General features: G+C 54.9%; 1 protein-coding gene across 1 annotated transcript in view; it reads right to left on the bottom strand.

The window, feature by feature from the left end:
- The window catches only part of SPTBN4 (spectrin beta, non-erythrocytic 4), a 70287-nt gene that overhangs the window by 36326 nt on the left and 18165 nt on the right, over window positions 1–15796 (bottom strand). The window contains exons 7-16 of the mRNA XM_058529350.1: window positions 15187–15299; window positions 14904–15091; window positions 14712–14829; window positions 14282–14440; window positions 12629–12931; window positions 11720–11870; window positions 7843–8779; window positions 6384–6521; window positions 2979–3729; window positions 1383–1585 (exon numbers count right to left, since the gene is read on the bottom strand). Of these exons, the coding sequence (XP_058385333.1) occupies window positions 1383–1585; window positions 2979–3729; window positions 6384–6521; window positions 7843–8779; window positions 11720–11870; window positions 12629–12931; window positions 14282–14440; window positions 14712–14829; window positions 14904–15091; window positions 15187–15299 (3061 nt within the window). The remainder of the gene's footprint in view (window positions 1–1382; window positions 1586–2978; window positions 3730–6383; window positions 6522–7842; window positions 8780–11719; window positions 11871–12628; window positions 12932–14281; window positions 14441–14711; window positions 14830–14903; window positions 15092–15186; window positions 15300–15796) is intronic.

Genomic DNA, 15796 nt, shown 5'->3' with positions numbered 1-15796 from the left:
CTGTGTTCCCAGCCTCCCCCAGCACAATCATGGGGCAGATGCCCCCTCTGGGCTCCCACAGCCCCCTGTGCTTCCCCCATCTCGGCCCTGACCACTCTGGGCCATCCTTGTCAGATAGTGTGCAAGCTCTGTGAGGGCAGGAATCATGTTCTGTCCTGGTCACCGCTGTGTGCCCAGCATTGCCCCATGCAGGGCGTGCAAGAGAGCACGGACTCAGAACCCGTTTAACCAGCTGAGGAATAAATGAACACACAACAGAATGGAAGGAGCAACTATGACTGGAGAGGAATGAATGAGTGAATCCGAGAATGAGCAGTCTTCCAGGCTCCTCCTCCTCGTTCTGCAGAGCCTGGCAGACAGCAGGTACTCGAGAAATGTGAGACCAAGGAAGAAAGAGAGCAGGCCGGGAGCTGGGGGCACTCCATCATGAGTTTGCATCTTCAGGAGCAGAATCAAATCCCTGTGAACGTTTCAGTTAGAAAACTCCAGCCTCGTCCCACGTGAATTTAGGGGGAAAGCATGCCTGAGCTCCAGACAGAAGGGGGGCCGGGGTCTTGGGGCTATAGGTGGCAGCGGGGTGACTGGGTGTGCTCTCCTTCAGGAGACAGGAAAACAGAAGGAGGGGCGCTAACCTTTCTTTCAGCCTGGATCATGCCAGAGAGGAGAAAGCTAGGGTCACCAGGAAGGGCAGAAACAATGACGGTGACAGAGAGAGACAAGTGGGCCTGGAGGAGACCCTCTAGAGGACTCTACTCGAGGGCTGGGATTTTTTGGGGGGGTGGGGGGATGCTGTTTTGCTCAGGGCCTAGAATACTGCCCGGCACACAGCAGAAGCTCAATGTCTTTGCTTGGTTAGTGCGAGGACAGACAGGAGAGAGGGCATGGGGAGACAGATGGCGACAGAGCAGAGAAGGATCATGTGCAAGGGAAGCGTGAAAAAGACACACACATGCACTCTGCGTGCCTCCTAGAGAACTGGGCAGTTGGGGCCCGTCGGAGGGGCTCATTCATAATATTCTACAACCAGCATGGCAGGGACACCGTCCCATCGGGAAAGCTGGAACAGCACCTGTGCGTATGCTGTTAGCTGCTGGGTCTGGGGACATCCCGGGGTTCCCAGGGAGGGGCTAGGACAGCAGGGCAGATGCTGGGGCATCTAGGAAAATATGTTAACATTTAACAACCCGTCCAGCCATCCCAGGCTGAGGGCAGGCTCAGGAGAGAAACATCTCATTGTAAGTATCAATTTAAATCAAATCTAAAACAAGATGGAATTAAATAGAAATCAGAGAGGGGCAGAGAAGCAGAAATTGTGATGGAAAGGAGCAGAACCCCGACCTCCCTCGGCCCTCCCCTGTGCCCCTGGGGACGGAGGGACCTACTTCTCCAGCAGCAGGGCCACGGCCTCCTGGGCCTGCTCCCCGTAGGCGTTGCCCTGCCTCAGCAGGCCCTCGGCAGCCTGCGCGGCCACCTGCATCTTTTGCTGGTTCAGCTCCATCGTGGTGAGAAAATCCCTGTGCCGTTTCAACGCCTCCTCCACCGACTCCACGGTGCCCGGGAGCTCCAGACCCGACAGCGCCACCTCCTGGGGAGGGGAGGGTGGCGCTCAGGTCAGCCCAGATCCATTCCCGCACATGGGAGAGGCCGCCAGCCTGGCTTGCCACCACTCTCCTCCCCCCGGCTCACTGTGTTCTAACATCAGATCCGCCAGGCATGTTTCCACCTCAGGGCCTTTGCCCATGCTGGTCCCTCTGCCTGGCAGTCTGTTCCCCCTGATATCTCCATGGCCGGCTCCTTCACTTTCTTCAGGTCTCTGGTCATCTGCCAAAAATATCACCCTCCACCCCAGCCATATCCCTTCCCCCTGCCTTATTATTATTCATAGCATATAGCTGACATGATATTATTGATGCATTCACGTGTTTACGGTCTCCTCCTCCACATACACACACACACTAGCATGCTGGCCACACGAGGGTGGGATTTTGTGTTTTGTTTCCTAATGTGAGCTCTGCCCCAAGATAGTGCCTGGCACAGAGGAGGCACATAGTAAACATTGGTTAATTGATGAAGACTGAACTGGGTGCTGTGTGACCTCAAGGAAGTCCTTTCCCTCTCTGGGGTTAGTTTTCTAACTGGTAAAATGGGTGCGTCAGAAAGGGTCTCTCAAGGCCGTCTCAGCTCCCAGATTTAGTGACCTCATGATTCCAGGGGCTCCCTGTGTGTCCCCCCAGATAATCCTCAAACGCAGTCAGTTTTCTCTAGACAACTAGCCCAGGTGCTCACCCTTTCTAAAATGATCCCTAAAAGTTGGTAACTACTCTTGGACAATTGGAAAACTGGGTGTTATATCTTGCCGCAGTCCTTAAACTTGGTTTTCATCCCAGAATGATCTCCAAGCTGGTTCAGCTGTTCCCAGATAACCATCACGCTTGATTCTTCAAGCCATATACACAGTTACCTTCTCGAGAGAATCTGCAAACTGCCATCCCCAAGAGGAAGACAACTTGCTACACAGTCACATAATCCACAATCACTTACTGATCCCGGTAATCTCTCAGTTTGAATTACCTAATTCCATAATCTTTATCCTCAGTTATCCTCCTCAAGAACCCATTAACCATCACCAACCAACCTCAGACTCCCTTCCGGATAATCCACAAACCCAGGAAGCCACTCTAACGAATATCCAAGCGCATTACTCGCTCGGGATAGTCCACAAACTGTTAGTCACCTCAGATAAGACACCAACCCACCCATCATAATCCTCAAACTCTGTTACAGGCATGCGCACACGTGTTCACACGGGATGATCCACAAACCCGGCTATCCACATCAGATACCCTCCCCAATCCTACCGACCTCGGATAAGCCACGAACCCAGTGGTCCTCGCATGCACACTCCTGCGTACGTTTCCCTGTCCCCGCAATCCGCCGCGGCCTCGGATCCCCACCCCCGCGAACCCCGAAGCCGGCACCTGGTTGCGCAGCACGGCGCGCGCCTGGCGTAGGTCGCGCAGGAAGAGCTGGTAGACGTGCGCCTGGACCAGCGCCTCCCTGCGCGCCTCCCACAAGCCGAGCAGCTTGTGCCAGCCAACTTCGAGGTGCGGCAGCCACTCGTCGAGGGCCAGGCCCGGGCCCAGCTCGGCGCCCTCGGCCGCCAGCAGTGCCTCGCTGGCCGCCACGATGCGCGCATAGTCCTCCTCGCGCTGGTCCACTTCCTCCTTGAGTGCGGCGTGGCGCGCCAGCAGCGCGTCCGCCTCTTCCAGGCTGCCGGGCAGGGGCCCCTCGTCACCGCCCGCCGCCTCCTGGGCGCGCACCAACCAGTCCAGGAAAGCGTCCAGGTCGTGCAGGAAGCGCTGCAGGCGCCCGGCCGCCGCCACCGCCTCGCCACAGGCCTGAGCCGCACTGGCCAGCGCGCCCCACTCGGCGCCCAGTTCCTCTGCGCCCTGATGCAGCCGCGCAGCCTGCGCCGGGAAGCGCTCAGCCAGCAGGGCTGCCTCCTCCAGGAGGGCCGCCTGGCGCGGCTCCAGCGCTTGCAGGGCCGCCTCCAGGCCGCTAAGGCGCCACTGTAGGGCGCCGCCGGCGCGGGGCGCGCTCTCCACAGCCCTCCGCTTCTCGCGCACCTGGGCGCGCACCTCCGCCACCTCCAGCACGTGGTTCTCCACCAGCAGTACCGCGCTCATCTCCTCTTTGCGCTGTTCCACCAGCTCCACGATGCGGTTCCACCTGCCCAAGGGAAGGAGGGCGGTTTCAGGAACACAGGGACTCCTCTTGGGTGGGGAAGGCCCACCGACTCAGGGTAGAACCCACCAACTGTGTGACCTTGTAAAGTCACTTTATCTCACTGAGACCCAGTTTCTGCCTGTGTAACATGGAACCCTACCCGGCACATTTGCTTAGAGCAGCGGCTCTCAAAATGTGATCTGAGCGGGGTCAAAACTATCTTCATAAAAATGCCAAGATGCTATTTGCCTTTCACTGTTATTCTCCCCTGAGTGTACGGTGGAGTTTTCCAGAGGCTGCACGACAAAGACCAAAGGCAGCAGCAGACCTGGGAACTCAGCTGCCTTCTCTTAAGCCAGATGTTTAAGAGATTTGCACAAACGCAAAACAAGGCCATTCTTGTCACTATGTTTTTTGTTTAGGAAAATAGTTATTTTTCATTAAAAAAATATTAGTTATGTTAACATAATAGGTTTATTATTGTTATTTTGAAGCGACTTAATTTTTTTTTTGAGGAAGATCAGCCCTGAGCTAACATCCGTGCTAATCCTCCTCTTTTTTTTTTTTTTGCTGAGGAAGAACGGCTCTGAGCTAACATCTATTGCCAATCCTCCTCCTGTTTTTCCCCCAAAGCCCCAGTAGATAGTTGTATGTCATAGCTGCACATCCTTCTAGTTGCTGTATGTGGGACTCGGCCTCAGCATGGCCGGACAAGCGGTGCATTGGTGCGCGCTTGGGATCTGAACCCAGCCAGTAGCGGAGCATGCGCATTTAACCGCTAAGCCACGTGGCTGGCCCAGTGACTTAATATTTTTAACTTACTCAGTATTAATGTCTCATACAGTAAATATTGATAGATACGGCCCACTAAGACAAGCTCCTTGGAGCCCTTGATAGTTTTCACAAGGGCAAGGGGGTTCCGAGACCAGACTGTGAGAACTGCTGGCTGACAACGTCGGATAATATGTCGCCAGATGCTGAGTGGTGCAAAGGCAAACCTGTTTTATTCCAAAATAAATTAATGGAAAAAATTACGTATTGCTCTGAGCCCCCAGGCAAGTGATGGTACTTCTCTGGCCTCAGTTCCCGTTCAGAGGCAGCATATGGTCCAGGTTGCAAGCACAGAATCTGAGCCGGGCTGCCTGGAGCCAAATCCGAGCTGTGCACCCTTCTGGTAGTAACCCTCTCTGTGCCTCGGTTTCTTCATCAGTAAAATGGACACAATCATAGCACAGGGGGGTTGCGAGAGTCAAATGAGTTATGATTTATGAAATGCTTCAAACAGTAACTATTTGCTACTCTTATTGAGTGGGGACAATCTTTGGGAACATATCCAGCCCTTTTCTGCCACAGGGCCTTTGCCTAGGCTGTGCTCCCTGCCTGGAATGCTTCGTACCCTCCCTCCCCTTCCACATACATACTCTTCTGTGGCTGGCTCCTCATCCCCTTTGAGGGCCCAGCTCAAAATGTCTTTGCGGACCACAAGATCTAACATCACCCCAACCCCTGGTCATGCCCCTCCAGGTCTCTCTACTCCCCACATCACTTTTACGATTCTCTAAATATCTTCTTCATTTATTAGTTTACTTGTCAGCTGTCTCTCTGCCCGCTCTGGAATGGATACACCACAGGGGCAGCGATTAGGACTCTGAAGCCTGAAGGAGCCAAGTTTAAGTTCTGCTCTGGCCAGATTCGCCATGTGATCTTAGGCAAATCATTCCCCTCTCTGATCCTCAGTCTCCTCATCTGGAAAATGGGGATAATAATGTCCACTTCACTGAGCGTTTAATGAGATCATGCGGCTAAAGCACTTCACGCATCATCTCAGTAAATGCTGTAAATCATTATTGTTATCTTTTGGCCCTGATGCTTTGGGATTGTCAAGGCCACAGAGGCTCTGAAATAACTGGTTATTGGGATCTCACAGCACAGTAGTTAAGGGCACAGTCTTTGGAGTCAGACAAATTCAACTTCAAATCCAGGCTCGAGCCTCTAATTTGCTGTGTGACCTTGGGCCAGCGTCTTCACCTCTCTGAGCCCCAGTTTCCTCCTCTCTAACATGGGGTAATTTATATCCCACAGGGTGGCTGGGAAGACTGAATATATGCAATCAATAGCCCCAGCTCTGGATTCAGACAGAACTGGCTTTGACTCCTACTTACTAGATTGAGTAATCTTGGATAAGGATTTCACCTCTCTGGTTCTGTGTCTTCATCTATGAACCTACCCACACTGGTAGTGTGGTAGAGGGAAATGCTGGTAGTGTTCTAGGGGGAAAATATTAATTTATTACTATTTTTAAAGAGTTCTGAATTCTGGAAACTTCACTATGGAAATTGAGGCATTGAAAGATAAACAAGGTATATAAAGTGCTTAGAAAAATTCCTGACAGATAGTAGATACTCAATAAATCATTTATGAACAAATAAATAGCCCACTGAAATTGTACTGTATGCTCATTTTGCCACATCATCACTAGCACTGGGTATTACCATTTTTTTTTCAAGATTTTGCTGATTTACTGGGTGGCCCTTATCATCTCAAGGGTTTGAAACTGCATGTTCTTTATTTCCACGATTGAGGGAATGAGGAAAGGGATCACAAGAAGAATTAGTGTGAGATACCTAGAAGGACTCCCAGCTCCAGGCCCCGCCTACCTGCCGTTGAGGTGGTCCTGGCAGGAACGCACCTCCTCTGAGCTGGGGTGGCCTCCTTCCACCAGCTCCTGGACCGTGTGGTTCACATCCAGGACACGACCCATCAGACTGTTCATCTCCTGGTCCAGACTCTCAAACCTGCAGGAGGAGGATGGATGTGCTCAGAGAGGCCTGGACCCTGGGGACCCACATATTTCTTGGCTTTATGAACCTGCCTTCTCCTGGTTCTCCCCCTAACTCTCCAACCTCACCTTCTCAGGCTCCTTTGTCAGCTCCTACTCCTTCTACCTGCCGCTTAAATGTTAGCTTCCTCAGGGCTCTGTCCTGGGCCCTCTGAGCTTTCCCTCACACCCTGCCTGGACCATCTCATCCATCTGCACAGCCTCGGTCCTCACCTCTGAACTCATGACCCCCTGCATCTCAGTCTCCCACCTCAACCTCTTTCTTTTTGGACCATCTTCAACTTCAACCCATCCCCTACACAGCAGCCAGGGAGATCTCTGTGTGTGTGTGTGTGTGTGTGTGTGTGTGTGTGTGTGTGTGTGTGAGGAAGATCAGCCCTGAGCTAACATCTGCCAATCCTCCTCTTTTTGCTGAGGAAGACCGGCCGTGAGCTAACATCTGTGCCCATCTTCCTCCACTTTATATGGGATGCCCCCACAGCATGGCTTGATAAGTGGTGCGTCAGTGCATGCCTGGGATCCGAACCAGCGAACCCCGGGCCGCTGCAGCGGAGCGCACGCACTTAACCGCTTGCGCCACCAGGCCGGCCCCAGGGAGATCTTTTTAAAGCTAGTCACGGTCCTCCCTTGTTTAAAACAACTCCCAAGGCTGTGGCTTGGGTAACTGAGGGCACAGTAAGGGCGGGGACCAGGCCTGTGTTTCCAGCAATGCCCAGAACAGGACCTAGAGTGGAGCGGGAGCTCAGTAAGGACCTGTGGAATGAATGGACGGATAAACAAGATGCTCAGAGAGAGCGGTGCAGAGGGTCCACCCAGTTAACTTAACAACTCAGTACTAAGTCAGCCACCAGACCAATCAGTATCTAATGTGTCACAGGGTGTGAGTGCCATGAAGAAATGTAAGCAGGGCGAGGGGAGAGAAAGTGACAAGGGCCAGAGCTATTTTTATTAGCTAGGGTGGTGACACTTGTCCAGGGGCAGTGGGAGTCCCAGGGGATGGGCCAGGCTGGGGTGTCCCTGGAGGATCTTAGGTCAATTTCCTGCCAAGTGACTATAAGCCTCATAGGAATAACAGCAAATGCTCCTGGAATGCTCCCTGAACCCGGGTATTTGCTAAGTGTCTACACTATTAACTCATTTACTGTTCACCACAAGCCGGTGAGGTTGAGACTAATGTCATTCCCATTTTACTGGAACCCCTGGGAACTGTTGAGCCAACAAAGGCGAGACTGTGTGCGTGAGGAAGGGGGCCCGGGAGACCCCCAGGTGCGCCTCACCGGTGCTGCACCACCTCGACGTCGTCCAGGGAATCGGGCACCCGCATGGCGAGCAGCCACTGCTCCTTCTCACCGATCCACAGCTCGCATGCGTGCACCTCGCCAAACATGCGGTAGACAGCCAGGGCATCTCGCAGCCACTGGCGCCGCAGCGCGGCCACCTCGGTCACCTCAGCGAACAACTGCTCCGCCTCCACCACGCGCACCTGCAGCGCCACCACCAGGGGCCCGGCGCCGCTGGCGCCCCCCAGTGTCGCCAGCTGACGCCGCAGGCCGCCCACCGGTCCGCGATGCGCCTCCACCTCCCCGGTGAGCGCGCGGTGCTGGCGGGCCAGGCGGCGGCTGGATGCTTCGTCGTGGCCGAAGTCGCCCGCGGCTGCCAGGCGGTAGGCGTCGCGAAGCCAGTCCAGGAGCCCGTCGAGGTCAGCGCCGAACTGGTGCAGCGCGCGCGCCTCCTGCAGCCGCCGCTCGCGCCGCGCCGCCGCCTCTTCCAGCCGCTGCCAGCGCCGCCGCGCGCTCGCCGCGCGCTCCGCCAGGCCCGCCAGCTGCACCGTCTCGGCGCCCGGGCCCGCGGCGCCGCCGGCCGCGGCCAGCTCCTCGCCGCGCCGCAGGGCCTGCTGCAGCAGCGCCCGCCGCCCGCCCAGCTCGCCCTGCAGGATCTTGTGCTGCGCCAGTAGGCGCGCGGTGCTGGACAGGTCGTGGGCACCGTCGGCCGTGCCCGCCGCGCCCGTCGCGCCGCCGGCTGCCGCCTCTAGGAGGCGCTCCTTGTCGCGGGCCCAGCTCTCGGCCTCCTCCAGCTCCTGCAGCAGCGCCCACAGGCTCCGCGAGGCCTCCAGCTCCGCGCGCCGCTGCGCCGCCTGCTCCTGCAGCTCCGCCAGGCAGCCGTGCACGTGGTTCACGCGGTTGCAGATGACCTGCGGATCGCAGGGCTGGTAGCCTGGGCCAGGAGAAGGGGAGGATCTCGGGTTGGGCACGGTCCAGGGTGCATCCAAGAGCGGGTGGTGCAGGCTACCTGCCCAGTCCTCCGCCCGATTTCATCAGGTGCCAGGTTACGCGTCCCCTCCTCCAGGCAGCCTTCCCTGACACCCCAAGTCTGGAGCAGGCGCCGTTTCTGGCTCTCCCAGACTTCTCTGCTTCCCCCACCCCGGCCCTGACCACTCTGCCTGCGACTCCCTCATCCCAGCCCTGACCTCTCTGGGCTGTCACTGCCAGTTCTGTCTCCCCCACTGGCCTGGGAGCCCCATGAGGGCAGGGCCTGGGGCTGCCTCGGTTGCACCGTGTCCCCACCACTGCCTAGCACAGAGTGGAGCCCAGAGCAGTAGCCTAGTGAAAGTGGTGATTTATTGATTGAATAATGGATAGAAATGGAGGTTGGGACTAATGTCATTCTCATTTTACTACATTTCTAGAATCCTAGAATCTGTATATTTTAGTGTCAATTGTGTTTCCTTCAGAACTGGACCAAATGAAACTGCTCTGCTCTTAAGCCAAGTCTCTAGGTTCCCTCTCTCATCCTCTGTTGCCTTGTCCGTTAACCCCAGTGATGACCAGAACTCTCTTTTTTCTTCAAATATTTCACCTTCCCCCTAGACTTCTAGTTTGTGACTAGAGAACTGTGAAATTAACTTAATGGGTCGCGGCCAGCATTTCTTTAATGGAATAAAATAGAATGAATAGAAAATATCAGAAGGCAACACCCAACCTAAGGGGAAATATTGTTTTATAAAACCTTTGTGTCAGGGTGTGTGTGGGGGCCTGAGAACTCTGGGTCATGAGGTAAATCTACTTCTTACTGGGTCAAAACAGTGTGAGAGACACTGCCCTACATGGCATGCGGGATTTCTGTAATTCTGGACACTTGCTGAAATTGACCCAAATACCAAGGCATCCAACTGAATAATCTACAACAGTGCCCACGTATCCAGCCCTTACTCTGACACGATGCCATTTAATCCTCACACCCATCCTATGAGGTCAGTATCCTTACTTGCCTCATCTTACAGATGAAGAAACTGAGGTTCAGGGAGGGAAGCCGCTTGCCCAGGATGAGCTAAGAAATGGCAGATCAGGAGGCCACACTCGGGACCACTTATCAGGCAGCGCTGCCTCCCGTCACCATGACAACACACACCCCACACTAGCCTCTTTGCTGTATTTGAGGTGCTGCTGGTTGTCACCAGGCACCAAGATCTCACAAAAAAAAGACAGAGGGACCCTCCTGGGACAAACATCCTTAAGGAAAAGGAAAGGGTCTCAACAGCCTCTCCTGGGGTTGTGATGTGGGTGAGAGGGGCTACGCCAGGATGGGGATGTCCACACCAGGGATGGAAGGAGACCTCAACACTTGCTCTTAGGACATGACTCAGCCCAGGAGGGTGAGAAATTTCCCCGCCATCCTGCAGGCCGGATAGTCTCTTCCTTTTCGAACAATGCTCCGGGATGCCAAAGGGCTGTGCCTCTGGATAAAGGAGTGAGACAGACCAGCCTCAAAACCCTCTTATCAGCTCTGCAGCCCTGGGCCTCAGTCTCTTTATCAGCGAGAAAGAAACATGCAGCTCTGCTTGCAGCGCTCACGGCGAGCACACAGTTTCCCAGGACACCAACTTCAGACGAGGCCACTCTGCCACCGTGAGGGAGTGCGACAAAACAAGACGGCTCCATAATCACGTCCGAGCACACACAAAAACAAGGTCACTGTGCAGTCCACAAAAAGTGTCACCCACCTGCCTCGCCCAGCTAGGGGGAGTGACTGCTGCCAATTCCCATCCCTCCCACCACCTGGATAAAAATGATTAAGATGTGCAATCATCTAATGACCCCCCACATCCTGACAGCATCCAGTCCACAGCAAACACACATGAAATCATCCGCAAGTCATCTAACACCAGCCCGCATCCCGTAACAAGCCCCTCCTAACACCCTCTTCCTGAGGTGCCCCATGCTTCCCCAGGATGTGTGCAAAGAGCCCACAAACACAACTTGGTTTGACTGCAGGGGGGTTCCTCGTGGTCTCGGGCTGGAGGGCACTGACATCAGTAAGATGAGAACCTTCTTAGAGCCAGTCTGGGTTGTTGTGCCCATCAGTATCCATGCCTCTGCTTCCGGTAACGGCGTCCCACCCTCCTCTTTCTCAGTCCATCTCTTTGGAGGGAGGTGACCCCACTCTGGCCCTGGGGTGGGCATGTCACACAGATGTGGCCAATTAGATCACTGTATAGCCTGGGGCCACGGTGCTTGGCTGAGCGATGGGGATGGAACCCACGTGGACCAAGGAAAGCTTTCCTTGGACCTTTCGTCAGAACTATTGGGAAAAAGGGGCCTGTCTTCCTGCTGGGTCTGCTAAGCTGCTGGGATGTAAATGTGAGGCCCAGATTTACACCACTGCCCAACAGTGACTCCAACATAGAGACCTGAGTAGGAGAGAGACGGAGTCTTAAAAGCATCATTGAACCATGCCTGGATCGAGCCCTGCCTGAAGCCAAATTCACCCCTCCCTGGATGTTTTAGTTACATCGGCCAATACATTCCCCTTTCCTCCTTAAGCTAATTGCACAGAGTTTCTATCACTTGCTGCTTACACAGTCTTTTCATGATATTCACTGAAATCCAGCTGTCAGCACTAACCACATAACAAGTGCTCAATAAATGTGAACTGTTACTACAGACTCTCAGAGCAGGAAGCAGTCGTGTGGTTCAACCTCCCACTCAAGGCGCTAATTCCCCCAATGATAGCCCTGATGGAGTGTGATCCTAGTCTGTGCTTGGATGCCTCCGAAGACAGGGAGCTCACTCCTTCCTTCTGTCCCTCAGGAGTCCTTCTGCTTCTATTAGCACCAGCCCTGAAAGTCGCCACCCCAATCCCCAACCCCAGACTCACCCTGCAGCTGGGAGAAACGCAGGGCAGCAGCATTGAGCGCCTCCACCCGCTCACTCTGGGCAGTGATGTCCCCCTCCAGCAGTCCGTGCTTCTGCAACAGGTCTTCTGCCTCCACCAGATGCTGCCCGCACTCCCGGGACAGCAGCTGAGCCTAGGGCAGGGGGCAGCACTGAGCAGATCTTTGGAATTGGCCCTCAGGCCACTCCCCCTCCCCCGCTGCCCCTGCCAGCCCTCTGCTCCTCTACGCTATCACTTGAACTCTGATCTCCATCCGTCTCAATCTCCTTGTCTCTGTCATCATCTCCCTCCATCTGTCTCTCTCTGAATGTTCCATCTCTCACCGTCTCATTTCTGGGCTCTGGCTCTGTCACAGTGTCTCCATCTCTCTCTCTGTCGCCATCTCTACCCCATCTCCTCCTCTCCATGTCTCTTTGTGTGCCTGTCTCTCTCTCTCTGCTTCTATCCTTCTTATCTCCATCTCTCTCTGTATCTATCTATCTCCGGTGGGTCTCTCTCTTTCTCAGATGGATCCATCTTCTTATGTGTCTTTCCCTGTAGCCGTTTAGATTGTCATCACTAACTCTGTGTCTGCTTCTCTAGCTCTCTCTTTCTCTGATTTCTCTTTCTCAAACTGTCACCATCTTCCTCTGGAATAACCTGTCCCTGTCTGTCCCTGACTCTCTCTGGCTTTATCTCTCTCTGTTTCTCTCTCTGTCTCTGTTTCTTTCTCACACTTTCTTTTTCTCTCTGTATCTTTCTCTCTCTCTTTGTCTCCCTGACTTTCTTTTTATCTCTTTCTGTCTCTCTCCCCTTCCCTCTCCATCTCTCTGACAACTCTTTCAGCGTCTATATCCCCCGCTCCCCTCCCGGCACACCGCGCCCATCCTTGGCCCCCGGTCCAGTGCCCACCTGCATGTCTTCCATCCAGTCCACCATGTACACCATCTCCTGGAAGACCTTCTGCAGGGCCAGGTTCTGCTCCAGCCGGGTCCGCCGGGCACCTACCAGCCCGGTCAGCAGGGCCCACTGGCGCAGGACGCTGTCACGCTGGGCCGCTACCCGCCGCACATCATAGTAGCCTTCAGCTGCCAACGCCTGGGCCAGCTCCGCCACGCCCTGGACCCGCTCCTCATAGGCTGCGATGTCCGCCTCGATTGCCTCGTGCTTCTTCATGGCTGCCTCCACTGCCGGCAGCTCGTACCCAAAGTTGTCCTGGGGCAGGGCAGGCCACAGACACTCACTCGTGTTGCCTTGGCAGTCCACCTGTTACCTCGACCCTGTGTGACCCTGGAAACTTCCTCACCTGCCCTGTTACCCTGGAGATCAGGCCCATCCTCCCCTGTTACCCTGGAGACCAGCCCCATCCTCCCCCGTTACCCTGGAGACCAGTCTCACCATCCCCAGTTACCCTAGAGACCAGTCCCACCCTTCCCTGTTACCCTAGAGACCAGCCCCACCCTTCCCTGTTACCCAGGAGACCAGCTGCACCCTTCCCTGTTACCCTGGAGACCAGTCCCACCATCCCCCAGTTACCCTGGAGACCAGCCCCACCCTTCCCTCTTACCCAGGAGACCAGCCCCACTCTTCTCCGTTACCCTGGAGACCAGTCCCACTCTTTGCTGTTACCTGGAGACCAGTCCCACCATCCCCAGTTAGCCTAGAGACCAGCCCCACCCTTCCCTGTTACCCAGGAGACCAGCCCCACCCTTCCCTGTTACCCTGGAGACCAGTCCCACCATCCCCAGTTATCCTGGAGACCAGTCCCACCCTTTCCTATTACCCTGGAGACCAGCCCCATCATCCCTAGTTACCCTGGAGACCAGCCCCACCCTTCCCTAGCTATCCTGGAGACCAGTCCCACCATCCCCAGTTACCCTGGAGACCAGCCCCACCCTTTCCTGTTACCCTGGAGACCAGTCCCACCATCCCCAGTTACCCTGGAGACCAGCTCCACCCTTCCCTGTTACCCAGGAGACCAGCCCCACCCTTCCCCATTACCCTGGAGATCAGCCCCACCCTTCTCTGTTACCCTGGAGATCAGCCCTACCCTTCTCCATTACCCTGGACACCAGTCCCACCATTCCCAGTTACCCTGGAGACCAGCCCCACCATCCCTAGTTACCATGGAGACCAGCCCCACTCTTGCCTGTTACATCTCTAACTGTAAACTTGTCACCCAGGAAAAAGCCCCATCCTTCCATTGCCCTAGAGACTGGGGACCAGGCCTACCCTATCCTGTTACTTAGGAGACCAGTCTATCCTCCTGAGTTACCCTGGACACCAGATACAACCTCCTCTGTCACTTAAGAGTCTAATTATACACTCTCCTTATTTCTGAAGAGACTAATTCTGTCCTCACTGGTTACCCTGGAGACCAGGCCTACTCCCCTCCCCATCCATCACTCAGGAGACCAATTCTTCCTCCCCACCCTCATCTGTCACCTAGGAGACTAATCCAACACTTGTCTGTTGCTTAGGAGATCCAGTCTCCCTGTCTGGCCCAAGGGCCATGAGCCCCGCCCTCCCTCCCTTTCCCCCGGAGCCAAGCCCTACGCCTCGTACCTGGGAGACCAGGCGCTGGTTCTCATTTAGCCAGCTCTCCCTCATAGCCACCTTGTGGTCAAACCTCTGGGCCAATAGTTCCAGCTTCTCCTGCCGGATTAGCTCGGCCCGTAGGGCAGCCTCTCGCTCATGTTCTGCCTTCTCCAGCTGGCCCCAGGCCTAAGGAGACAGGAGGAGGTAGTCAGACTCCAACAACTCCCCCACGGTTTAATAATCCTGGCTTCTCCGTCTGAGGCCCCTCCTAGCACTTGCACACCTTCGTGCAAATTGGAAAAAAATGTTGCTTCCTCATGACCCTTTACTGCTGGAAAACTGTCAGAATGAATATCTACTCCATGAGGTCCACAATATGACAGGCTCCCTTGAGCAGTGCACAAACTACACAACTGCACAGAGCAACCCAGCCTCTCCCCCACATCCTCAAGCTCACCTTGTCGATATCCCAGATGCCACAGCCCTCCCGAGGCACGAAGAGGCGACGGTTGCAGGCACGCAGTTTACTCTGGATGCTGAAGAGCAGCACCTCCAGGTTCCCCTTCTCCTGAAACCTGAGGGGGCTCGAGCTCAGGAACCCCGCCACCACACCTCCCCCTGCTACCCTCCCTCCCAAGCCGGGCCTCACTTGACGGGCTTCTCCAACGTGCAATAGGCTGTGAAGGCCTGAAGCTGCTGCTGCACCCCGCTCAGTGAGTTGGCAAACTTCTGGTTGCTGATGAGGCCCACGGTACGGTGGATCCAGGCCAGCAGCTCGGCTGCCAGCTCCTCGTAGTGCTCAATAATCTTCCCCACCTCCAACACCTGGTCCAGGACCTGACCCGGCAAAGGAGGGTGGAGGCAGCCTCATCCAGACATGCCCCCACGTGGCTCCCAGGCTCCCACCCACCCCACTCCTTGGCTCCTTATACCTTCCCAATCCGCTTCCCCTCCACAGCCAGAGCCTTCATCTTGGAGAAATAGTGGTAGAAAGAGACCACGTAGGTGATGATGGACTTCTCATCTGGAGCCTCCATGTTCACATCTGGGGGGTAAAGGAGAGTGGGAGAGCATGGTGGTGAGCACTCCGACAGGACTGAAGGTATTGGGCAGAGAGAGGGAGAACCCACTCTTACTCTCTGTGTGACCTTGGGCAAAATAAATGACCACTCTGTTCCTCAGTTTTTGTATCGGCCAAATGGGGATCTCATGGGATTCAATAGCGCCTGATATATAAGAACCACCATAGACAAATCATCGAATTTTTTCTTGAACACACCCATTCTATTTTCCACCTCAGGACCTTCGCACATGCTGTTCTCAATGTCTTCAACACTATTCCCTCTTCTGTGTGCCTAACTCCCACTCATCCTTCAGGACTCAACTTAAATTTCCTCAGACAAGCCTCCCTGGTCACCCTGTCTAGAGTTGGTCTCCTCCTGTTATTCTCATAGCATCTTATCATTTCCTCCTCGAACTTATCACAATTCGTAATTAAATATTCACTTACGTGATCATGTCCTTATCTAGAGTTTGAGCTTC

This window comes from Diceros bicornis, chromosome 34 (assembly GCF_020826845.1).
Source record: "Diceros bicornis minor isolate mBicDic1 chromosome 34, mDicBic1.mat.cur, whole genome shotgun sequence".
Taxonomy (NCBI): Eukaryota; Metazoa; Chordata; class Mammalia; order Perissodactyla; family Rhinocerotidae; genus Diceros; species Diceros bicornis.
Note: the sequence above shows the minus strand (reverse complement) of the source record. Positions and strands in the feature narration are given on the sequence as shown.